Below are 24,815 nucleotides of genomic sequence, written 5' to 3' on the forward strand. Positions count from 1 at the left end.
ACTTTGCTTACACATATGATATCAAATATTTGACAGTTGTGTCTACAGAGTACAGGCAGTGTGAAGCAAGTACTATAATAAGCATTAAGCAAGTTTCAACCACTTTAATCAAACTACACAACTGCATGTGCCATTGGATAATCTCCAAGAAAACCATTATACAAAACAGAAAGGGAAGGATATATAGAGACTGGGTCCTTTTTTATCAATCGTAATATTTTTCTCTTTTTCACGACTTTTAATAAACATAACTAGTTATTAGGCCGTAGTTATATCTTGAGTAAGGAAAAATTTCATTTATTTATATTATACTTTAAGATAATAACACTAAATATCACTTGGTCTAGTGGTTAAAATTTTAGTATGTAAACTTGAAATCAAGGGATCAAACCGTACATTATGCAATTTTTGCCCTTAGAGAGAGCGTCACGTGACACCGCTTTTTATTTAGGAACGCCCTATAGAAGGAGAAACTAGTATTAGGCCCTGGGCGTTGCCCGGGTTGGTATTATGTTTCCGAACTTGATATGTATTTTTTTCCATTTCCACTAAAATATATATATTAAGGAAATCTCAACATTTAAAAGATACAGATATAATAATGTGGACATTTAAAACATGATTAAAAGTTGGTTGAGATGGTAATTGTGTCATGTTATAATAGCAAGAGGTCACAGGTTTAAATCTTGTTGCAAGCTAATTTTACTTAATCGACATACTTCCTCCGTTGTCCCCATGTGATTGGAGAGAGATAGAGAGAAAGGAAAAGCAAAAGTAGAAAGTGTTGCAAGTAAAAAAAAACCGAAAGAAGTAGCTTAAACTATTCACTGTATTCAAAAAGTGGTATGTTCTCTTCTTAATAATGAACTTGAATAGTTGCCTAATTGAGGTTGAGGTGGTGGAGGTGTGGTATCGCTTCCCGTCTGTTAACCCTGAGATATAGGAATCAAACCTCATAGGACTCATTTAATTAATTTTCCATACCCCCCTTCATTCAAGTGAGTCCCCTTCATCTTACCAAAAAAAATGTCTAATTTTAAATTAAAATTAAATGGTCTCTTATAAGACCGACTCTTTCTATACATAGCATAGGTCACAATTTTTTTGTTTCTATCTCTTTGCTTTCTTTAATTCCACAGTTTCTATCAACATCTTACTTATTTTAGAATAGATGATGTATGGTATTATTAAATGGTAAAGCACTAAAACTCCTATAATACACAAAGTTTACATATTATAGGTTCGTACATGAGACGAGGTTATAATATACTTCCTCTATTCTTTTTATATTATAATAAAATTATTTTGGGTAGTTTCACATCTATTGCAACAATTCTAATTTTGGTATAAAAACAACTTTACTTGACAATATTGCCCTTACTTTAATTATCTTACTAAAACCATCATTAATTACTTTGCCTTATAAAATTACTTTTATTTTTTAAGGATAATTTATCTCCTACTCTAATTAATTAAAGAGTTACTTTTATGCTAAACTACTCATTTGTTTCAAATCCTTAAAAATTGTGTCCAAACACATTGTTGTAATAGAATAAGAACGGAGGTAGTATTAGATCAACTAAATTTTAATCGAATTGTTCACCTTTAGTTCTTACTACTTATAACGTTCGATTTTGGCTGTTTTTGGGGATATTTTTGGACTTCTCCGGGACTGGCCATTTTTTCTCCCAAAACATTCATAGGAAAATCAATGTGACTTGTGACATTGCGCGGGTGCTTGGCACCATTTGTGATGCCTCGAAAATCCTTTGAACACCCCATTTGTTCATTTCTCATGAAAACCCAAAATTACATCGCAATGAACGTAAAGGCATCCATATATTCGTTCCAAGCCACATAACTCATTTCCAATGACCTCCCATGTCCCTAGGAGGCATCCCATGGCGTTCGAAACTCGGACCCCGGAGAAGTCTGAAAGTGTTTATTATAACCTTCAATTTTGGCTGTTTTTGCAACATATTTGGACTTCTTTGGGCCTGGTCATATTTTTTCTCGAAACATTCCTAGGAGTGCCAACGTGACTTGTAACATTGCGCGTGTGCTTCACCCTATTTGTATTTCATCGAAAACCTTCTGAACTCCCCACTTGTTCATTTCTTAGGAAACCAAAATTACCTCGCAATGAACGTAAAAGCATCCATATATTCGTTCCAAGCCACATGACTCATTTTCAATAACCTCCAATGTCTCTAGGAGGCGTCTCGTGGCGTTCAAAACTCGAGCCCCGAGAAAGTCCGAAACTGCGTATTATAACCTTCAATTTTGGCTGTTTTTGTGACATTTTTGGAATTTTCCGGGTCTTGTCATATTTTCTCTCGAAACATTCCTAGGAGTGTCGTCATGACTTGTAACGGTTTGCGTGTGATTGACACCATTTGTATTGACTCGAAAAGCCTTAGAACACCCCATTTGTTCATTTATCGTGAAACCCAAAATTGCCTTGAAATGAACGTAAAGGCATCCATATATTCGTTCCAAGCCACATGATTCCTTTCAAATGAACTCCCATGTCCCTAGGAGACATCCTGTGACATTCCAAGCTCGGCCCCCAGGAAAGTCCGAAAGCGTGTATTAACACCTTCAATTTTGGCTGTTTTTGCGACATTTTTGGAATTTTTCGGGCCTAGTCAAATTTTATCTCGAAACATTCCTAGGAGTGCCGACGTGACTTGTAACGTTTCGCGTGTGCTTGACACCATTTGCATTGGCTCGAAAAGCCTTTGAACACCCGATTTGTTCATTTCTCGTGAAACACAAAATTGCCTCGAAATGAACGTGAAGGCATCCATATATTCGTTCCAAACCACATGACTCGCTCTTTTTTAATAACCTCCCATGTTTCTAAAAGGTATCCCGTGGCGTTCGAAAATCGATCGTCGGAAAAGTCCGAAAGCGTGTATTATAACATTCAATTTTGACTGTTTTTGCGACATTTTTGGATTTCTTCGGGCCTATTTATATTTTCTCCCGAAACATTTCTAGGAGTGCCGACGTGATTTATAACGTTGCGCGTGTGTTTGACACCATTTGCATTGCCTCGAAAAGCCTTTGAACACTCCGTTTGTTCATTTCTCGTGAAACACAAATTTGCCTCGAAATGAACGTGAAGGCATGCATATATTCGATCCACGCCACAAATTTGCCTCCCAAAATTGCTTTGAAAACTCCCCCTGGACTCCTTAGTATTAACCCACTTTCTCTGTGCATCACTCTTTAAAAAGCGGAGGAGGTAGAACTTAGGAAGATGGGAGTGTCATTAATGACATGAGACGAATGACAACCATCTAATTTGAACGATCGAGCAGCAAGTGATGACCTACTAATGCCGCATTAACTACAATTTAAGAGGTACCAAGATCAAATTCACTCTTTATAAGAGGAATTTTAAGATTTTTCCTATTTAAAAGTGACTTAAACTTACCTTATTATAAATAGGGTTACATATAAGTATTAAATACATTTTTTTAAATAGAAACAGTTTAAGAATTCAAGACACATTTTCACATCAACTGAGGTAATAAATGCTTGATTCAATATTTTATTTCCATTTTAAGCACCTTATACATAACCCTTAAGACTATATATATATCATTTTCCTTATAAAAAACATTTAATTTCAATTATCCAATGTTCCTCGCCTTGTACGAAATTAAAAATTATGCAATAATTTATTAAAGGGCCATTATTTAAACTCGACCGAATAATCCAAACCCGACCCATATTCACCTTTAGATTAGGTGACTATTAATTAGTCATCCTACTAGTGAGTCGTGATTGACTCTCAACACAAGTCTTTCCCTAGTGACTGCATCCGTATCCCGTATCCGTGAGCAGTGAAGAATCAACGAGTTGATCAACACAGAGAAAGAGAGACAACGCTAGAAATGGCGGTTTTAGGCGACGATGGAAGAGGATTTGAACTAGCTAGGAAGCTTGAGAGCTGCGGGATATGGCGGACATGGCTAGGCGATTCACTTTACTCCACTTTCGGGCACTTTCTCTCCTCTCCATCTGCTTGGGAAGCTTTCATGGCTACCGACGACTCAAAGTCAAAGTCAAAGGCTCACATTCAACTTCAACTTCGTGTTCGCGCTCTTCTCTTCGATAAAGCTGCCTTCTCTCTCTTCCTTCCTCCTCCCGTTTCTCTCTCCTCCTCTTCTATCGTCTCTCTTCTCAATTCCTCTTGTAAGTTGCTAATTCTAATTTCCCCTCTTTCGTCAATTTTGACCTAATTTAGTTACTGCTTGTTTAATTGATTTGTATCTGATTGCGAGTTTTATTTTATGGAAGATCTGCAATTGCACGGTGATGATGTTTATTTCACCCTCGAGGATGGTGCTCCTCAGCGAGATTCCAAGGTTATAATTTTTTTAAATTTGTTTAATTTAGGATTTAATTGTGGTTAATTGCTGTTATTTCCAGTGAATTTGTGTATGAGTAAGGTTTTTAGTAATGGTGATAAATTGAAGTGGATATATGGCTAGGGTTTTGGTAATGTGAATAAATTAATGTGTAGTGTATGAGATATTGAGATATGATGAGTGGATTTTTGTTGGAAATTTATGAATGTGGCTGCGAAGTTTACTTTGAGGGGAAAAGTTGCCTCTTTGCCATGCTACAAATTTTATCATATGCCCGGGTGTACGCGAGCATGTTACACCCAATGCTATTTTTTTTCTCATTGCTCATTTGAAATAATCTAAAGAGCAAAAAATACTAAAAAGGGGAGTTTTAAATTAGCAAATGAGTAAAAAATTAGTCTTGGTGTGCGTGGTACACCCGGGTTTATGATGAATGAACTTGCTATGCTCTGTTCTTGCAAATTTTTACAACACATGCTCAAAATTCTTACAATTTCTTGCACTTCTAGGGTTTATAGTATTTGTAAGCATGCCATGTTGCAATTTTGAGTGATTTAGGAATTGTTTTCAATCTATGGATGTTATATCATTTGGTGTTCTTGTTGTCAACCTAGATTGAATTTTCATCTCTTAGTTTGAGCATGGCATAATTTTTGAAGTACTATTTAATGGTTTATATGAGGAGTGTTGGATCTCTCTTTTCTTAACTTCAAGAGTTATCGCTGTGATATGTGTAGGTTCAGTCCCAGAGATTCAGACAAGATGATTTTCCTGATACATGGTATCATCAGTTTATTGAGAATTACAGGGCGAGCAAGCCATTCATGTTATCATTTGCGAATCAAGAATTTGATAAACGTAATCCTAGTGAGATGTCTAATTACCTGAAACTTCAGGAGAGGCATAAGAGGAGGAGAATAGAGTTTAAGGAGGATAAGAGTGGAGGATTGGGCAGCTCCAATTCTGATAATAGGATGCAACCTAATGCAATTCTGGATGAGGATCATTCTGGTAGCGATAGCCCATATTTCTTTCCAGAAACCATGTTTATGATGAACTGTGTACCAGACAGTGCAGTTCCACCAAGAACATCAACAAGTGATGATAAGCAGAAAGTAGAGTTCCTTGGAGTTCTTGATACATTACCACAAGTGGCAACTAAAAGTTCGATTATGCTTGAAAGACTTGGTATCAGGCCTGAGTATCTTGAACAGGGGCCTGGTCAATCTCGCACAAAAGTTGGCTTGGATGGCAACAGAAGACAGCTGTGTCAAGAACAGGCGATGCAAATGTCTAAGAGGGTAGTTGCCCGTGTTTCAACAAAGGTGGGATTTGAATGTGCCTCTGAAATTCCTGTTCAGGTCTTATCCCAGCTTCTCGGCTGCCATATCTCCAAACTAGGTCGCATATTGAAAGTCCTTGCTGATAGTTACAAAAAGCAGTGTTCGGCAATGGAACTGCTCAAAATGTTCCTCCATGTAACTGGAAACAGGTGAGATTTGGGTAATATTGTGTACTAAATTAACTGTACATGTTTTTATAAGATTTTTGTTAGTTCTTGCCTTTTTCTAAATCAAGTACATGTTTGTGGCACCATATTTCAGAATGCAGAAGCTAACCCATCTTGTTGATTGTTGATAAATCTGATTGTATGTTATTCTAAATAGGGTTATATTGATTTGATGTTTAGAGTTCCTTGTTAAGACTGCTTTCTGCTCCAAGAGGATGATAGATGTATGACCTCTGCATATCAGTGTACTCATATAACCTTCATTGTTTCATTCTGTTGCAGTAACCTTTTCAGTTTAGCAGAATTTATGAAGGATACTAGGAACGTTGTGCAGCAAACTCCACAGAAGATTCAGGGAATACCGTCTCCGCTTCCTTTGCCGCAGCAACATACCCTTCAGCTCCCCCAACAGGTATGCTGGTTCACATTTGTAATCGTTGAGGTATGGCTGCTAGTAGCAATTAGCAAATTACTGCATTTGTCAGTTGATCCCCCCCCCCCCCCCTCTTCCTCCAAGAAAGAAAGAGAAAAAAGGGAAAAAATGGTAGTCTCTGATATTGGTGTGTGGTCAACGGAAGTTGGAAAGGCTCCAATGATATGAAATTATATACCGTTTATGTTGCAAGCAAGGTCAATGTTTAGTTTATAGAAAGGCAATAAAATGAAATTGTATTGCCGACTTTGTTGTAAGCAAGATCAATGCTTCTCTTACATAATCTTCATGGAAATTATTGTTGTGCATGCTTCATATTTTTGATATATCATCACCTTAGTATTTAGAATTGTTTGGAATCCTGAATTGATGGACTTGGGTTTAGGGAGGACTCTCTAGTATTCACATCGGTTCTTCTCTATTAGCATCGCCGTAATTATTATTGAGAAAATTTTCATCGCTAATCATGGATAAGACCTTTTCATAAATGTGCAGATACCTCGACAAACGAACCCTCAAATGTCTCAGGTGTTCCATCCCCAAAATTTGACGTTGCAGCAACAACAACAGTTTGAGAAAATGCAGAGACGGCAGTTGCTATCGCCGCGTCCAGCTATGACCATGGACAAGGAACGTCCCATGGTCGAGGTGAAGCAGGAGAACCCACCCGATTTGCCTTTGGAGAATAATGCCATTAATGCAATGAACAGCAGACAAGCCCAAATACAATGGCGGCAGCAGCAGCAAGTCCAGAGATACATGGGAGCAAGTACCGGTCAAATTAGGCAGCCAACTTCCATGCAGCTATCCCAGATGCAATCACAGTAAGGCATAGCTGGAGTTGAGGTGGATTGTTGATTTCAGCTGGAACGGCCCAATAACTTCAATTTTGATTGTCACATGCAGGAATATTGGGGCTGTTAGGGCACCACCAGTGAAGGTTGAAGGTTTCCAAGAATTGATGGGCGGGGATACTTCATTGAAGCATAATCCAGATGAGAATAAGCTGACTTCCCCTTCAAAGTAGATGGGTTAGTATATACAATTATGTGCATCTACGTTAAATTATTCACAGTGGTATTTCTTGGTCTTGTATCTGTATTATGCTAGCTGCTCCCACCCATCATATCACAAATTTATTTTTAGAAAACCTAGATGGTTCTACTTATATAGCTGATATATTCTGCTTTATTTACTTAAAATTTTATTCTTTGATTGCTCATCTTATCACAGGATTCTGCCAGTACACTTGCTAGTTGGTAATGTGCTGCCACTGAAAATTTCAGATCTATCTTCAGTTACCTATCATCTCATGAAATGATCTCGTTACTGAATTCGGGGATGTTAATCTTTTGGGAAATTCCTCAGGTTCTCCTGAGGTTTAAGCAAATTAGGTAATGGTTTCCTCATGTTTTGGAAATCCCTGCCGGCCCGTTTGGTAGTCGTTGATAAATTGCGGTAATGGGAATGGATTTTAAGTGTAATGTTATTAGGGAAGCACCCTTAAAATCTCCATGGAAGACATTTTTTCTCCATAGGCAAGCAATTTCACCTCTAAACTTGTGATTTTGTCTCCAAGGGGAAGCAATTTTCATTATCACTCATGACCACCTACAAGGTGGTATTGGATGGGACTGAAAATTCAAGAAGAAAAGTAGACACTTTAGGATAAATTAGCATTACCATGGGAATGGACAATGATATTTTTCATAAATATATACACAAATTCATTCCCATTACCACCATTTATAACCAACTACCAAAAGGGCCGTGCGAGTTCACGACTTCACGGTGTAATAGCCATAATGCCCGTCTAATGTTGGCATGCTAGTGTGATGTTAAAAAAACCTTGTCTTCTTCCTTTATTTTCTGGCTTTTCCTCCATTTCCATCATTGAATGGAGTCACTTTCTATCTTCACAAATGCCTTTCCTCAAATTTTTCTTCTTCCCAAACCCCACAATCTGCCGGTGGTAACAAATTTTGGCTTTTTGAGAAAGTATTTAAATGGAGGAGTGCTGAAAATGATGTGATGATGCAAAAGTAAGCTTGTCTGCATGCTAAAGAGAAAGGAGAAGAAAGAGATGAAAATTGATAATAAAAAATCGTCTTAAATTTTCTCAGATCTCTCTTCCAATCCTTCAAGGAACCATGAATTTTATACCTCCATTTCTAGTAATACCCAAAGAAATGGGAAGGGGAGGGGGGGGGGGTCAGCTTTCTATGTAAATCACATCATCACAGTATATTAGCTACTTATGTTGGATCTTAGTTGATCTCCTGAGTTGATCAAGTTTGCTTATAGTTGGGATGCTTACAAAACTATTGATAACTTAGGAGGAAAACAAAAGACGGAAACAGAGATCTCATTGTAATGGAGAGGGAGGAAAAGGGGAAATTGGGAAGGAGGTTATCAATAGAGAGAGACGGAGTTTCCATTGGTAATGAAGAGGGAGGAAAGGGGGGGGGGTGTGAGAGTTCATTGATGATGGAGATGGAAAAAAGGGAAGTGAAGGGAGGAAGTCCCCCCCCCCACCCCCCACCCCCAACAAATAGTATTACCTGTTGTTGTTACTAATGGCATTTGAATATTAACGAGAGGTTACGTGAGATTCCCACAATTTGTCGGTATTTTGACTATTTTGGTTAGCCCTGAACTATTTTCCTTTAGGAAAGCTAAAGCTGTTTGTTACATGAGAGTGATAGCTGTTAAGCTTAGTGGTGGAAATGCTGTTGATAGTTGTTGAACTAGATTTTAGCATAAATATTTTCTGATTTACCTGATTTATGCAACATAAAAAACAACTTGTCGATTGATATGTGAAACTAACATAGTAAAGTAAAGATAGTTGTTTGGCATTAGTTAGCTGAAGTGCTCAAATTCTGCCTAATCAGTTACTCTGTTTCTTGCTTTGTGCCAGTGAAGAAAGAAATATGGTAGATCTTGAATTTTGTTTCTGCAAGTCTGAACTTTATTGGTTGCTAGCTAATTTGGAGGATGCAACTAAGGACGACGCGAACTACCACAATAGATTCCTAAAGAAAAGATGACCCCTCAAACAAAAATTGCTTTTGACTAGATTCAAACTCTGGTACCATTTTCTAACCAAATAATAACACTAGGCCTCAGGTTTGGGCCTTTTGTTGTGAAGGTACGCCTCGAATTCTTCCATGTATTGGTTGTGCAAGTTCTTATCAGCAACCATTCTACTCATTTTCTTCGCCTCATCTCTGTAGATCGTACCATGTATGTCCCCACAGACCACCTTCAGTGATTGTGCTACTGAAATTTTATTGAATGATCCATCTCTATTGTTTCTTGGTATTTCTATCCCCACTTTCTTCTGTTCCATAACTCTTGCATTTAACCCTTGGTCCAAAACAAATGGTAGCATAACTAGTGGTCTTCCAAACTGAAGCCCCTCTATTATAGAACTCCAGCCACAGTGAGTCAAGAAAGCCCCCACGGAGTCATGTGCCAGTAATTGGGTTTGAGGTGCCCAATTTGTCCAAACCAAACCTCGACCTCTGGTTCGCTCCTCAAACCCATCTGGAAGTTCTGGTTGTGTACCTGCTTGTTTTCGTAGTGCCCAGAAGAAGGGCAGCATGGACAGCTCCAACCCAAGTGCCAACTCGGTGATTTCATCTTGACTAAGAGCAAATTCACTTCCTAGAGATACATAAACTACTGAATTTTTTGTGTGCTCATCCAGCCAACCCTTCATTGACTGCCAGGTGTCATCCTTGGCCCTTTGTCCCTCTTCTACCGAGACTGGCATCAAGCCTACAGGAACCACAGGCTTTCCGTGCAGCTCTTCTAGAAGTTGCAAGTATTCGGCTTCAAGCTCCCTACAGCTGCGTATGGCAAATATATCACAGTCACGAACTGAAGATCCACTTCGGAACATATCTGAAACACCAGAAGCATTTGTTTGTGCAGCCCCAAGGCTATTCTTTGCTTCATGGAAGCGGTAGACGATGTTGTTATTGAATGGGACCCACTCCAGTGGACTAGTCAGGTTTTCAGGGTTACTCCATGTGCCATCCCCATCCTTGATCATTTTTGATGATGGACCAAAGGTGGCAGAGCTCCAGCCATTCATCAAAGAAAGGAATACTTTCTGGATACCTAATCTATCAGCAATTGGAGGTAGCCAGTAACTGGGATAGTCATAGATTATCCAGTCAATTGGAGAAGAAGCTTCTAGAAACCGTGCCAAGGGTTCCTTTAGACCATCATAGGTCTTCTTGAGTAGCTCTACATCATCAAACGGCACGTCTGAGGTGGCCTCAGCATTTGGGGGTAGCTTTCCAACTCGAGGCAGTGGGACAGGGACTAGCTCAATGAAGGGGATCAAGTTCTGAGGAATCTTTGAGAGGAGGCGCTCAAGATTCCGTGGAGCAGAGACGTAAGAGATGTGGTGTCTTTTTATAGCCAAGTGTTTTGAGAGCTCTAGAAATGGGATCATGTGACCAAATGCAAGCCACGGGAACACAACTATGTGAAGCTCCTTCCTGTTCTCCATGGCTTCTGTTAAACTTGTGGGTATAGGGGAGGCAATAACAAATTCCAGAAGCACTGAAATTAATTTTTGTTGTGGATAGATAAGTTGTGCCGCTGATTCTTTGGAGTTTTATAGACTTTCTGTTAGCAAGATGGGACATCTGTTTAGAACTATTGGTTTCCCCTTCAACTGATTTCAATATAACAGGTGTCGTTTGTTTTCCTTCAATATAAGTATATAGTAATTTTTTTTTTTACGGGAATATAAGTTTATAATTGACTCTAGGGAATTGAGGTGAAAGCAATGAATGAGTATTCGTGTAACAGCTTTAATATATGGAAAATCTCCAGCAGTTCAACATCTGTAAGATTAGGATTTTTATTACCAAAAACAATGATTTTCTGAATAGTGACCAGCTACCCATCGTATTTGTTTGGATCCTCTAAAGTTGTGAAGTTTTTCGTATTGATTGCATTATCCATCACTCTTCTATTCACTTATCTTTTCTCATACACTTCCTTCTCCCCCGCCCCAATTCCAATGACCGGCCCATGGTTTTGGCCCATTGGATGTCTTTTCAAAGTTGCCAACAAAATTTCTTGAATGTACCTCAAAATTTGCTTTTACTCTCCCAAAAAAATAATCAGTGTATGGTAATACCTCCCAAGGCTAGGTTAAGGGTTTATTGTCTCTACTTAATTTTCCCAAACTTATTTGGATTAAACTTACGTAGTGTTTCGAATCCCGGATTTGATTTCAATTTCCGTGTTTCGATTCTAGAAATTAAAATCACATTTCATTGTTTTATAGCACACTTAAGTACAGCAAGCTAAATCATTTTTGCTATGTATGCCAAAATTCATTGTAACTACAAAAGTTAATCATGTTTACACGGGATGACATAAAAATAGTTAACAGAAGAAGACTATACATTTACATACCTTTGATAATAATATTTTCTTTTACCCTTGTTAAAAGCCAAACCAATATAAATGTCGAATGAATGTCTGTCGACACATATGTCCATGATTTCCCTCTATCGCGCCTCCAAAACGATTGTTAAGTCATACCCTCGAGTATCCTTTTACTACTTCAAGTGTTGATTATTAATGCTGACGATTATAAACCCCATCTTTCCACTAACAATTGACTCTCAAAGTAATTTGTAGGACTATATACAAAGCATGCTTTAATAAAAAATGACTTCTGAGGAGAAAAAAGACACTGGTTCAAGCTTGATAGCTGTAATAGGAGCCTTTGTCCAATCTCCATAACTTTCCTTCCTTAAACCACAAAAACATTTGAACTGATACGACACCTGAAATGAACACCAGATACTGAAATCATTCATTCAGCAATTAGAGGATAATAGAATAAAAATCCTAAATAAACACAACTTTCATTTGTTTATGCAATTTTATCAATATACTTGTGAGATAATAGTTACAATTTATTTCCAATTCGTGAAAAAATGACAAGTTCTGTGAAATAAAGTGGATGTGCACCAAAAAAACAAAATAAAGTGGAAGTATATCCTACTGAAATGACTACTAGTACTACTCACCAGAAAAAAAAAAAGTTACTGTGCCTTTTTTTTTTTTTGTTCTCGACTTTAATGGCTTCATTCCTTTAGCTCGCATAAAAGGAATGTTTCATAAATATGTGTCATATATTGTCTATGAGTTTCTGATCTTTACTGAGAGTATAGCAAATAAATGATTCCCATGGAAGATCATCAACACAAAACAAAAGTCGTATCTGCCAGTTCTTAGTAGAAGGTTCATGTTATAGATATGACTTCGTTGTACATATTATTTATACTGGATATAGGAGAAAGAGACAAGCAAGCAAAATACAGATACAAGTTACTACTCTCATTTTGTTGAAGATAACCAACTTTGTGTTTCCAACACCTGAAGGACAAATGGACACACTTGCCATTTTAACACAATTATTAACAACACTTGAAATAACCTTTTTTGTAATAATTATATGCATCAATCAAAATGAAGAATATTATTGAATGTTTTCAATTTAGCATTATTAAGGCATATTAGAAATTCTCACATCACGGATGCTTCAACAGCCCAAAATAACTACATTTTACAGTGTTTCTCTACCCCCACGAGGTTCTGATTCGGTCATCTTCTGTTTCATACGAAGTATTCTCAAACTGAAGGCCCGCTTCAACAGCCTAGTAATACTAGATCCCAAAAGCCTAAATATACTCAATCCCAAAGGTAGGAGTATACAATATCAAAACAACAAAAAAAACAGCCATTAAATTCTTGAGAAATAAATTGTCCATTAGACCACTTCAAAAAACAAAAGGAGTAAACATACAAACAGGCTGGAACTAGAAATCAACAACAATCACAACGTTCAAGAAAATTCTTAGAAAAGGAAAAATATTAGATTGAATTTTCAACGGCAATACTGTGCAATCTATATGATACAAGTTGTGCCAGCCTATCTGGTCCAACTGCGTAAAACCAGAATTAACCCAGAACTCTATCTCGGACATATACAAGGCATGAAAATCGAGTATTAGCATTTGGCACAATATATAAGATCTAATCTTCCAATAAAAAGAGTATCCTGGTAATAAGAAATAGAAACTTGGACAAGTTTAAGCACCAGGTATAATTAAAAGGTAAAATAGTTTCTACATTTAATTGTCTCAGCATGATTGTAACACTTTTGCATTTGGCATATGGGTCCTTTCTATGTCTCTCCAAACCAAAAGGCAAAGGTTTTCCTTATCTTACTATCTCACTCCTCTTTCCTAATAAGCTGCCAAAAGTACGTTTATTTATCTGAACAGAGTATTTATAAACAAGTACTAAGAATAAGCATACACGACTGGTAACACTAACAGTTACTACTCGAGAAGCGAACAGTTCAGGAACCATTAGTAAACTACTCATTAGTCATTACCCTGCCATGATATCTGCAGTCGTTCCTTAGACTTCAATGCATATTAATTCTGAGCAGCTGATGCATATTCCGAATAAGCAATTACAAGCAATAGAAGTTGATGAGAAATATTACCTGTAACAATAATGAGGAGCTATTTAACTTCAGCGGCAACAGGGATAAATCAACTCTTGAGTACATCTTGAGGATGACGCACTGAAATTAACAAATATATAAACAAATAATATAGGGAGCAACAGAATTGTATATTACAGAGATGGAATATATTTTTGATTCAAAAGTCGAATATTTTCAGTTGTTCAGTATTTATAGAAGTCTGAAATCTCAAGTGCAGGAATTGACTCCAATGATAAGCATTAACACAGAAATTAAGCTAAGTGAAGAAGGCTCATAGAGTAACAATTAAGCCCTGGGGTGAACTAAGATAGGCAATTAGCTCCAGTTTACTATTAAGACTCATATTCACATAGAATAAATATTTTTATATCAGATGTGACCATGCTGCAATCCAGCTCAAGTTATTCTTTCTACATGCTAAGTAACAGCATACAGAACATCATATTAAATCCACTCAGGTGACATATAGCCATAATATGACCATTCATTAACATAGGTTGTGATCATACAAGCTAAAGTTCCTGAGTAAGAATACCCAATAAACATGGTGATTTAGCATTTATTGGACTGTGTTGGGGGGCTGAAGGGCCTTGCAAACGCTAGCTAGGATCAATTAAGTCATTGACTCCTTGCCCTTTCCCCTCTACTTCCTTTTTCAGGATGGGGGGCAGGCTTTTAGCAATAAGATTACCGTTTGCCACTGGAATCGTAACACAATTACAGAAGAAACAGCTAATACAAGGAGGCATGAAGGTCATGTAAAGTTTGAAGTATATATCAAGAAAAATCACCTTCCACTCCGACATAATAAGTTCCTCAACACTATTTCCAATATACAAGAATCACAAATTATTAGAGCTTCTAGAGCAACTATTTACGACATTAAAAAGTCCCACATCAAGCATTGTGAGCATATATATATAAAGACAACCGACTTCAAGCAAACCTTATGATCATGTCTCTGCCCTTTGCTTCCACTTGATGCTCGGTTAAGTGCAGGGGTGTCTATGGCTAATAATCAATATGTGTGGGAGGAATGCGAGCACCCCTGCAAATCCTGTGAATATTGGAAATTCGTAATTGGCATCAACCATAAAGCGAATTAGCAGCAAGAATTGGGGCTTTCCAATGCAATAGAAGCCCGTTAGCTGTGAAACACAGATGCAGGGGCAAGAATCTGTGTGTGCTTAATGCTTATTACACCAGAAAATGGAACAGGAACAGAACATACTCTAACTGAGAGGCGCAACAAATGATTAATACAGCAGTTTACAGTTTCCTGCAAAACAAGAAAGGGTCCGACCACTAGAGATTGAAGTCAGCCCATAGGCCAAACCCAGGTTTACCAAATAGACAACCTCCGGATCTCTACTATTGAAAATTCAAAATCCATAAGCAACATCAAGGATGCATCAACTTAAGAATACTATCAATTCGAGACCCGTCAAAACCCAGAGCATCAGCTCTTTAACATAGCAAGTACTGTAAATTGTAATAAGAAATTCCCTAGGATACTCTTTTCAAAAAAGAGGATTTCCTGACAATGCTAAGAAGCAGGGAAAATGTATATCAAACTCAAAAGAGTCTAGGTATCAAAGCCCAATTCACCAGACATTTCATTATTGCACACAAGGGGGCTTAAAAGGTCAGGAAAGAAAGAAAAGAAATAGACGTCAATTGAGCATGCATGACCAAAAGGAACAAATAGGAACTCTGGGAAAGGGGTAAAGATGAAAATATAGATGACACTTGCCTCCCATAAGATACATGAATGATCTTGCATTCAGCTGCTCTTGCACTTGGACACCCGGACATTCTGGGCTTGAATTCCAATGAAGTCATGGTTCTAACTCAAGCTTCAGTACCATGGAAACTGAAGGCATATACAAGATAGAACTTCTTGTATGAATCTTCTGGAGCCAAAATAACCAAAGATGAAGGATATCTGACTTGAGAGCATCAGTCTCATCAATGGGTTATTTGCCCTCTGACCCACCAAGAAGACCCTCAATCAGCAATGAATAAGTGTGAGGTTTTGGGCAGTAACCATTGCTCTCCATGAGTTTGGCAAGTTCATAGCAGCTATCAGCATGACCTCTCTTTAGCAGGCCATCAATCAAAACTTTCCAAGCTATCTCATCGTTATTATACCCACAGTTGAGTAGACTGCAAAATACTGCCTCTGCTTGATCTCTATTCCCTTTATCATACAATCCAAAAATTAGTAATGTATAAGATTCCAGGTGCGGTAATTCACCCATTGTAACCATGTCATTTATCAGCTGGAAGGCTTCTTCATACAAGCCCAGCATGCAGCTGCATTTTATGATGGAGTTTCGAATATTTTCATCAGGTTGGATTCCTCCCTGTTTCATGTAATCAACCAGCCATTGCGCTTCCTTAATCCGTCCTCGCTTGCAGAATCCATCAATAAGAATGTTATAAGTGTCAGTGCTTGGTGAACAATCATGCTTAGTCATATTGTTTAAGAGCTCTATAACAGTTTCAAATTTCACCACCTTCCAAACATAAACTACATCAGCAGAGGTAGCATTTACAGGCACATCAGTAACACTTTCTTTTCCATCACTTACTGAACACTTTTCATTAGATAAATGCTTGATTAGGATAGAATAAGTAAACTCAGAAGGTTTGCAGCCAGCATCCATCATGTGCTTGAGAAGACCAAAAGCTTGACTTAGTGATCCTAAGCGAGCATACCCGTCAATGAGGACAGTGTAAGTGACAACATCTGGCAAAATACCGCGATCATTCATAATCAACATCCACTTTTCTGCCTCTTCTATGTTTCCTGAGCTGCAATGAGCATGAATAAATGTAGTATATGTACAAGCATCAGGCTTATACCCTGCAGTGAGCATCTGGTCTAGAATTCTATAAGCATGATCAAGAGATCCATCTTTGAGTAATCTATTGATAATTATAGAATATGTATATACATCTGGCTTCACATTTGCAACTAGCATTTTAGCCAACAAATTTAAAGCCTCTTTAATTTTTTTCTCTCTGCACAAGCCATCAATGAGCACATTGTAAACACAAGAGTTTGGCAAACACCTGTCTTCTAGCATCTTCTCAAATAAAGCTTGAGCACATTCAGTTTTTCCTGCCTTGCAATAGCCATCAATTAGTGCAGCAAAAGTTACTTCATTTGCCTTGACCCCATTCTCCTTAAGAGAGTCAAAAAGGGTGTGGGCCTCTTGGACCCTTCCTTTTTTACAAAGAGAATCAATAATAATGCTATAAGTCCACTCATCAGGTTGCACCTCACTTTCCTTCATCAAATTAAGCAGCCGAAAAGCAATTTCTACATGGCCATCTTTACACTGCCCCTTGATCAACAAATTATAGGTAATTAAACTAGGAGTTAGGTTACGTGCAGACATCTTATCAAGTAACCCCATAGCAACAGGCACTTTATTAATTCTACAAAGGCCACATATCAAAACATTGTAAGTTCGAACATTGGGATAACAATCATTGAGCTCCATTAGGTTCAAAATCTCAAATGCTGCCTCAATCTTCCCTTCCTTGCAATACCCATTAATCAGGGCATTGTATGTGACAACACTACGAAACAGCTTCCTCTGTGACATCTCATCAAACAGCTTCCTGGCATCAACAAGCTTATGCTCTCTACACATGTAATCAATCAATACGGTGTAAGTATGACCATTTGGCTCACATCCTTTCCCTCTCATCTCATCAAACAATTTCATTGCCTCACTCCCTCTACCTGCACCACATAAAGCCGATATAAGAATTGTATACGTCCGCACATTGGGCCGACAATTATCATCCTCCATCTTAGCAAACTGCTGCAACCCCTCATCAACCTTGCCATGATCACAAAGACCATGAATAATATAGTTATACGAAACCTCATTCCTCCTACACCGTTTCAGCGGCATATCCATAAAAACCTTAAACGCACTATCTAAGTCCTTATTCCTGCAATGACCTAAAATAAACGAAGAATATGTAAACGTATCCGGTTTCAACCCAGCGGCGAAAATCTTACTCAAATACATCTCAGCTTTAACAACCTCCCCCAATTTACAAAAACCATTGATCATCGTATTAAACGAATAAACATTAGGTGAAATTCTATCATTCAACATAGCATTATAAACAATAATCATATCATCAATCAAAAGAAACCTACACAAGGCCATAAGCAAAAGATTATAACACCTAAGATTCAACGGAAACCTAAAATCCTCAGAATCATGTGAATTAAACTTCATCAAAGTATCCAACACATCCCTAACCTCATTACAATCATCAGCACAATTCCGAATCATCGAAACACGGATTTGATCGGCGTATCCATAAACTTTAGCACGGATCAAAATCGAAAGCAACGAAGCGTGAGACCGCACATCGTGACGAAAGTTAGTGCGATTAGAGAGAAATGAGAAGAAGGACAATGAAGTTTGAGGAGAGAGAGAATGGAGGTCGAAGAGAGAGGAAACATGGGAGGGTGAAATGGAAGGAAGGATACGTTTGAGAGATGGATGTTTTTGCCAATTTGGAAGAGAGAGAATGGAGGAGAGATGAGAAGTTAGGTCATCGGAGAGTTGTTGATTGGAAATGGCGGAGGTAGTGGTGGAGATATGGCGGCGGAGGAGAGAGAAAATGGAGGTGGTGATAATGGCGGCGGATGAGGGTTTATTCATGGTGGTGGAGGAGTGGGTGAATGTGAGGTATCCATGCATGGAGTCGGAATGTTTCGCCGCCGGTGAAAGGTGGTGGTTCGCCGGAGAATTTTTTAAAGTTGGAGAAATGTTTTCAGCGGCTTTGTTAGTTAGTGTAAGAAGAGGGGTGAACACTGAAGATGGATTGTAGGGATTTGGATTTGGATCCTGAGTTGTTGGGCTGGGCTTTGCGTACTAGTCCAGAGCATTATACATAATTGTCATCGTTGGAGAGGTTAATCTTGTACAGTTGTACTCCCTTCGTCCCAAAATATAGTTCTCGTTTCAGTCTTTAAGATGTGGTTTTGACCTACGATATATTCTATTTCTTATTAATAAAAAAATATAAAAAGTTGATATTACGAATTTACACATTAAGACGAATCTAACAAGACCCTCATGAATATTTTTTTTGTATACAATTAGTAAGAATATTGGTCAAAGTTTTTAAAAGTTGACTTCCGAAATAGAAATAGGAACTATATTTTGGGACGGAGGGAGTATATTACTTAAAAATTTTATGGCAACCGTGCACATATCTTCAATTGATATCATATTAAGAACAAATCTAAGTTCTTTTACATCTCTATTTCCCAAACTTCTAAGAAAATGAATTTTACATAATGTAACACAAGAAATGGGTGTATATAAATCTATTAAAAGGTGTTCCTAAATAAAGGGTAGTGCTACGTGGTACTCTTTCTTAGGACATTGTACTATATGTAATCCATATACACTAAAATTTTTAGAAATTGCATAGGCTTTGATCCCATGACTTCAAGTTCATATACTGAAGTCTCAACCACTAAACCAAGTGATATTTAAAGTAGTATTTATAACTTAAATTGATATAATAGTGTCTTAAATTAATAAAAATGTTGCAAACTGATATAAGAATGCCATGTACATAAATGCATCTAAAGCAAAGACGTTGTATGCTCTCGTCTTACTTAAAAGATTTATATTTGGCAGATTCCCTTTACCAAAACTTCCTTTTGACAAAAATTGGAGCAAAGAAATAAATAAGAGTGATTTCCCCATGATGTCTCACAAGTCACAATCCCACCTCAAAACGCAAAGCTACAAACGTCATAACTTCCAATAAATACCGGGATTTTCGACATTTTAGGATTGGCCTCGAGGATGATTGTGCTTATAAAGTAATCGGTGCTAGTAATTGGCATTCCCAATATTAGCATTGAAACATAATTGCATAACTGTTTGTTTTTGTTTTAATAAAAATAATGTTGGCAGGATGTTAATTTGAAGGTAGAGACTGGCTTTTAGTTTAAAAAAATACTATATTTTTAGTGAAAATTCTTGTTGTGATGCTCTTGAGTAGACTATAAATGTTGTGTTTTATTGGTTAGTTTCATGGTTTAATACTTCGTATATACATAATATCTCTCAATTGTAATCAAATTAGTTTGGGTTGTAAACATTCATAGCCTTGCATAAAAAAAAACCACAAAAAACACCCTCTGTTCAAGCCATCTAATGAACTTGGATCTCGAGTATCTATCGGATCATACTCGGTATTAGATGACACTTAGCATTGCAGATGTCAATTGTCACACCTTATGCCCAAATTGTATATCAATATGACACAATAGTTGAATATCTGATGATGGCAGTAATCACTAAACTACTAAAGGCTAACACAGCCACATATCGCCAAGTTTCGTGTATATACAGTGAAGTGTTCTAGGCTTCTAGCTCGATATTTGTTTGGATGATCTTGATGTCTGCTGCCATAGAAGGGCACCAGCAAGATTGTTCAGCGCATGAGAAGCCATTGGCACAGCTAAGTTTGAAGAAACGATCGTAGCATAGCCATATGCAACCCCTACAAATGTTGCCCTGAAAACAAAAGGTGCATCTAACGCCGTCATTTGACTAAAGCAAGCTACCAAATATGATGCATTATCAATGGACAAGACTGACTGATGTCTGATGATGAGAAGGGAGTAATAGAATACCAAATAGCAAAAGACGACTTCCGACCACTTCCTAAGTGTAGAACGCCAAATAGAGCTGCAACTGCCAAAGCACTCTTCCAGTTGAGCCCCAGAAGCGGTAGCAACCCACCCCGGAAAAGTAATTCCTGGACATCCCATCAGTCAGAAAACTGTTGGGGAGTTTGATGAGGGTAATTTGATGATCAGATGCAAAATCTCATTCGGATTATAAGCTCTATGCTAACCTCACTAATTCCAGGAAGGAAAGCAACAATCAGATAATCATATGCCTCTAGGGATGTCAAGACCTGCATTAACAGAACCCAAAAAAGCAAGGGCAAATGTATAGTAAAAATTGCAGACGGATAGTTCTAAAGGCTCCAGTTTTTTTAAAAATTTTATCAAAATGCAGAATGAATCTTGTAATGGAAAGTAGATCATTTTGGCTCCAGGGAAACTGTAACTGTAAGTACCTGTCTATTGGCTGCTTCACTTGATTCGGCAAAATCAGGCCATATCTTCAGTAATGTATACCTTGACAAGGATATCAAGACAACCAAACCTGCAATCAGCTCGAGATGCCATACCTGGAAATCAACTGTAGAAGACAATAATGTGTTACTCTCATGCTCCCAAATTGAACAATAGCAGAAGTATGAGAAAACAAAGATAAATTATAAGTCTTTTTGGCAATCCTTTGACTATATAAAATCTGGGAATATTGGCCCTTGGTAAATGATAGATACACTTTATACAGAACCTTATCGCAGAGATAGAACAATTAAAGCAAAGTATAAAGTTACCTACAAGCTTTTCACAAAGGATATCAAAGACGAGCATTTGAATCGGAAAGAAAGAAAGAAAGGAAAATAAAAAAGAATAGAAACTGCAGCAGTTTTCAATTGTGAGACATCATGTAATTAGGTCAGAACATTCATAGCCTTGCTTCAAAAAAAAAAAAAAAAAGATGAGGTATCAGAACTATAAGTACACTTCCTGTCTTCCTGAGTTTCTGGCATATCATTATAACTCCGAGCATTAATCTGTGTATTTTATTCTCTAAAACCCTACGCTAAGAGGTCAGAATAGATCACTGCTTTTGAGTTTGCCACTTACGAACGAAAGCAGATCGCTTCCAAACTTCAGGTTAAACATTGGTCCAGTCCTCCAATTAAGCCACAAGATAAATACATACGGAACATAATACTATAACACCACTTTGCTAAACTACAATGCAGAAGCCTAATGGAATGCTCTGTGTCAAAGATGTTAACAAAGAACATGGAAGAAAAACTTGAGAAAAAGCAGCAGCTCATACACGATACTTCGGAGCAGTCAAAGACAGGCAATCCTCCTGAAGATGCAACTTGAGATACCTGTAAACTTGCCATCAACACTTATTGGATTAAAACACTTTTCGCACTCTGACAGATAAATGATATCACACAACAATGATGATAACTTCTAATTAGAATTCAGATTATATTAATTATATTGATTACATAAAAGCATATGACCTTAAGCATCAAAACATTATCAAATACAGCTAAACTAACCTGCCTAATCGCCAAGCCTAGAGCCGCTATCAGCCCAGAAGTCACAGTACAGGCTCGAAGAACAGCTCCCCTTGAAGGAGCATCATTAGTAACTGAATTAAGCTCACTTTTCTCATTCACCAAGGCAAAATCATCATTGATGGTATCATTCTTTAAAGGGACATTATCTTTTACCCCATTATTATCATTGAATGAAATCTTACTACTTTCCAATTTCACCTCACTTTGCTGTTCCTTAATTCTCTTCAGTTTCTTGGCCGATTTTCGACCTGCGAAAGCTACTATCCTACCTCCAAATTCCTACTTCACAAGATCAAAATTGAAGCACATAAGAACTACAGACCCATCTAAAATTATCATTCCAAAATCAAGATTAAAATTTTAATTTCATGGTAATAATCTTACAGGGTTTAGCTGGGTGAGGCCAAAAGGGTTTCCATCTGAACAAATAAAACTCAATATTCAACATTGTAAATTAAAGCAATAAATTGAGCACAAAAAATGAACTAATAACATCTCAAATTACAAAAAATAAAGCTAAAACAATAATGGGTGTTCACTAATTTACAAATTTATTTAAGCAATCAGGTAATTAAGACAGGAAATTAATTGAATAGAAGTTATAGAACATAGAAGAGTATTACTGATGTGGGTCTTGTTCGATAAGAAGCTATATGCAATTCTCCACTCCCAATAATTTGCAGTGAGCAATCCCATTCTATCTTAAGCTCTTCAATAAGCAGCACTGCAGCAGGACATGCAGTAGTGAATTGCCAAGTTGGAGAAGAAAACTTTCTTTTCTTTTTTATTATTATTATTTAAAGAGCACCGTGCAATGTGCATACGCCTTTGACCGTCTAATTTTTTTAGGGTGTTGCTAAACGCAACCTCACTTTACTAACGCAATCTTAAAAAAAAACCCAAAAAATCCTTATTATCATATTCTTTCTAAAAACCCTTTCTCTCTCTAAAAATATTCTCTCCTCATCTCTAACTATTAGATATTAAAAACTTCATTGAAGATCTCTACAAATTTTAAATTGATATTCAATGGACCATAATTTTGATCCATTTGAGTTTTAATCTGATGTAAGTTGTAAAAAAAATTTTGTAATTAAGATTGAAGTCGTGAATTTAATTTCGCAATTACGATTCAAGTTGTGAATTTTTTCCGCAAATTCGTAATGCATGATTAGTCTGTTTCGTGTAGACTACACGAAACAGATGATTCCGTTTCGTGTAGACTACACGAAACAGATGATTCCATTTCGTGCAATCTGCACGAAACAATTGAATCTGTTTCGTACACCTTGCACGAAATATTAAATCATCAATTTGCGCCAACCAGCGAGAATTTTTCAAAAAAATAAACCCTAGAACTAACCGATTTGCGCCAAAGTCGTGAAATTTGGTTAAAAATCAAGACCCAATTCGCATTGCATGAAGCTGATAACATAATCACTCATGCAAATCGCTCCAAAAGATGGAGAATTGGATACAAATTATTCTTGAATCAGCCCCAATTTGTTCAACATCTGAAGAGGACGAAGAGGGAAGATAGAGAGAGAGGAGTAGTTAGAGAGAGAAATGGGGAAATCACCTCATATGATGGAGAATTGGGTACAAATTAATATTGAATCAGAAACATCTTCAAGAGGTCGAAGAAGGAAGAAGGAGAGAGAGAGGGGAGTGGAGAGAGGAGTAGTTAGAGAGAGAAATGGGTTTTAAGGTTAAGGGTATTTTAGATATTTTGTAGGGTTGTAGTAGTAAAGTGAGGTTGTATTTAGCAACCATGTTTTTTTAAAGATAGGAAAGGGTCTTACTAAACCGTCGCTTTCACAGGTTAAATAAGCTTAGGGTGCGTTCTATTCAACTTATTGGACCTGAACTTATTGGAACTTATCTGAACTGAACTTATTGAACCTGAACTGAACTTATTGGAACTTATTAAACCTGATTGGACCTGATTCAACTTATTGGACCTAATTGAACCTGATTGGAACTTATTGGACCTGATTGAACCTGATTGACCTTATTGGACCTTATTGGAACTTATTGACCCTGATTGAAACTTATTGGACCTGATTGAAACTTATTAGACCTTATTGAACCTGATTGAAACTTATTTGACCTTATTAGACAAAAACATTGACCATGAATAACATAAATATTACCACTAACGTGAATACTACCCCTCAAAATTTTTTATGGAATAATAATTATTATAATTCGTCCGTTAAAAAATAATGATTATTAATTATCTCTTATGATAATTAATTTAACAAAAAAATTACTATTTATATATTTGCAGATGAAATATGGTTGGCTGTTGATGAAGAAAACGTATTGATTGAAGAGGATGATGTAGAAGATGAAGAAAGATACTCCGATGAAGAAAGATACTCCAGTGATGATAATGAAGCAATCAATTGATAACATTTATATCTTTCATAGTTATTAGCAACGAAAACATGTTATCTCTAGTTATTTAAAGACGAATTGCAAAATATTGTAATTATAATAATAATAATAATAATAATAATAATAATAATAATAATAATAATAATAATAATAATAATAATTATTATTATTATTATTATTATTATTATTATTATTATTATTATTATTGTTGTTGTTAACCTTAATTATTTGACCATGATTATAATATTATTCAATAGCAATATGAATAATCAAATAATA

General features: G+C 36.9%; 5 protein-coding genes across 11 annotated transcripts; 1 reads left to right on the plus strand and 4 right to left on the minus strand.

Moving 5' to 3' along the window:
- Positions 1 to 3,789: 3,789 nt before the first annotated feature.
- On the plus strand, positions 3,790 to 11,248 carry LOC104895524 (hypothetical protein). 5 transcript variants are annotated; one of them, XR_007275043.2, is made up of 8 exons: positions 3,790 to 4,206; positions 4,312 to 4,379; positions 5,120 to 5,874; positions 6,175 to 6,304; positions 6,821 to 7,149; positions 7,232 to 7,356; positions 9,246 to 9,960; positions 10,060 to 11,248. XR_007275043.2 is itself a non-coding variant. In XM_048645992.2 (7 exons), exons 1-6 carry the CDS (start codon positions 3,906 to 3,908, stop codon positions 7,350 to 7,352), a joined length of 1,704 nt encoding a protein of 567 aa, XP_048501949.1. In that variant the 5' UTR covers positions 3,790 to 3,905; the 3' UTR covers positions 7,353 to 7,356; positions 9,246 to 11,248. The 5 variants fall into 5 exon arrangements, 4 of the variants coding, with proteins under 4 accessions (XP_048501949.1, XP_010680363.1, XP_057251522.1 ...); XM_048645992.2 differs by having other exon boundaries at positions 9,246 to 11,248; XM_010682061.4 differs by having other exon boundaries at positions 9,251 to 11,248.
- Positions 9,274 to 10,850, minus strand: LOC104895525 (putative UDP-rhamnose:rhamnosyltransferase 1). Its single transcript, XM_010682062.3, has one exon. The coding sequence runs from the start codon at positions 10,848 to 10,850 to the stop codon at positions 9,444 to 9,446; it is 1,407 nt and encodes a 468-aa protein (XP_010680364.1). The 3' UTR covers positions 9,274 to 9,443.
- A 401-nt stretch (positions 11,249 to 11,649) lies between the features above and the next one.
- On the minus strand, positions 11,650 to 14,940 carry LOC104895526 (uncharacterized). Of its 2 annotated transcripts, none has more exons than XM_048645994.1 (3): positions 14,675 to 14,823; positions 13,881 to 13,961; positions 11,650 to 12,147 (listed from the first exon to the last, which is right to left on the minus strand). In XM_048645994.1, exons 1-3 carry the CDS (start codon positions 14,687 to 14,689, stop codon positions 12,019 to 12,021), a joined length of 225 nt encoding a protein of 74 aa, XP_048501951.1. In that variant the 5' UTR covers positions 14,690 to 14,823; the 3' UTR covers positions 11,650 to 12,018. The 2 variants fall into 2 exon arrangements, 1 of the variants encoding a protein (XP_048501951.1); XR_007275044.2 differs by lacking the exons at positions 11,650 to 12,147; positions 14,675 to 14,823 and adding exons at positions 12,154 to 13,047; positions 14,830 to 14,940.
- Positions 14,941 to 15,637: 697 nt separating this feature from the next.
- Positions 15,638 to 18,774, minus strand: LOC109133529 (pentatricopeptide repeat-containing protein At5g65560). The gene has a single exon (XM_019250156.3). It carries the CDS (start codon positions 18,620 to 18,622, stop codon positions 15,860 to 15,862), a length of 2,763 nt encoding a protein of 920 aa, XP_019105701.1. The 5' UTR covers positions 18,623 to 18,774; the 3' UTR covers positions 15,638 to 15,859.
- Positions 18,775 to 20,099: 1,325 nt separating this feature from the next.
- On the minus strand, positions 20,100 to 22,911 carry LOC104895527 (hypothetical protein). 2 transcript variants are annotated; one of them, XM_010682065.4, is made up of 8 exons: positions 22,760 to 22,911; positions 22,521 to 22,555; positions 22,116 to 22,415; positions 21,878 to 21,935; positions 21,033 to 21,157; positions 20,805 to 20,867; positions 20,581 to 20,705; positions 20,100 to 20,461 (listed from the first exon to the last, which is right to left on the minus strand). In XM_010682065.4, exons 1-8 carry the CDS (start codon positions 22,830 to 22,832, stop codon positions 20,314 to 20,316), a joined length of 927 nt encoding a protein of 308 aa, XP_010680367.1. In that variant the 5' UTR covers positions 22,833 to 22,911; the 3' UTR covers positions 20,100 to 20,313. The 2 variants fall into 2 exon arrangements, 1 of the variants encoding a protein (XP_010680367.1); XR_008969911.1 differs by having other exon boundaries at positions 20,437 to 20,461; positions 20,581 to 20,729.
- Between the last annotated feature and the right edge of the window lie 1,904 nt (positions 22,912 to 24,815).

This window comes from Beta vulgaris, chromosome 6, assembly GCF_026745355.1.
Source record: "Beta vulgaris subsp. vulgaris cultivar EL10 chromosome 6, EL10.2, whole genome shotgun sequence".
Lineage (NCBI taxonomy): Eukaryota > Viridiplantae > Streptophyta > Magnoliopsida > Caryophyllales > Amaranthaceae > Beta > Beta vulgaris.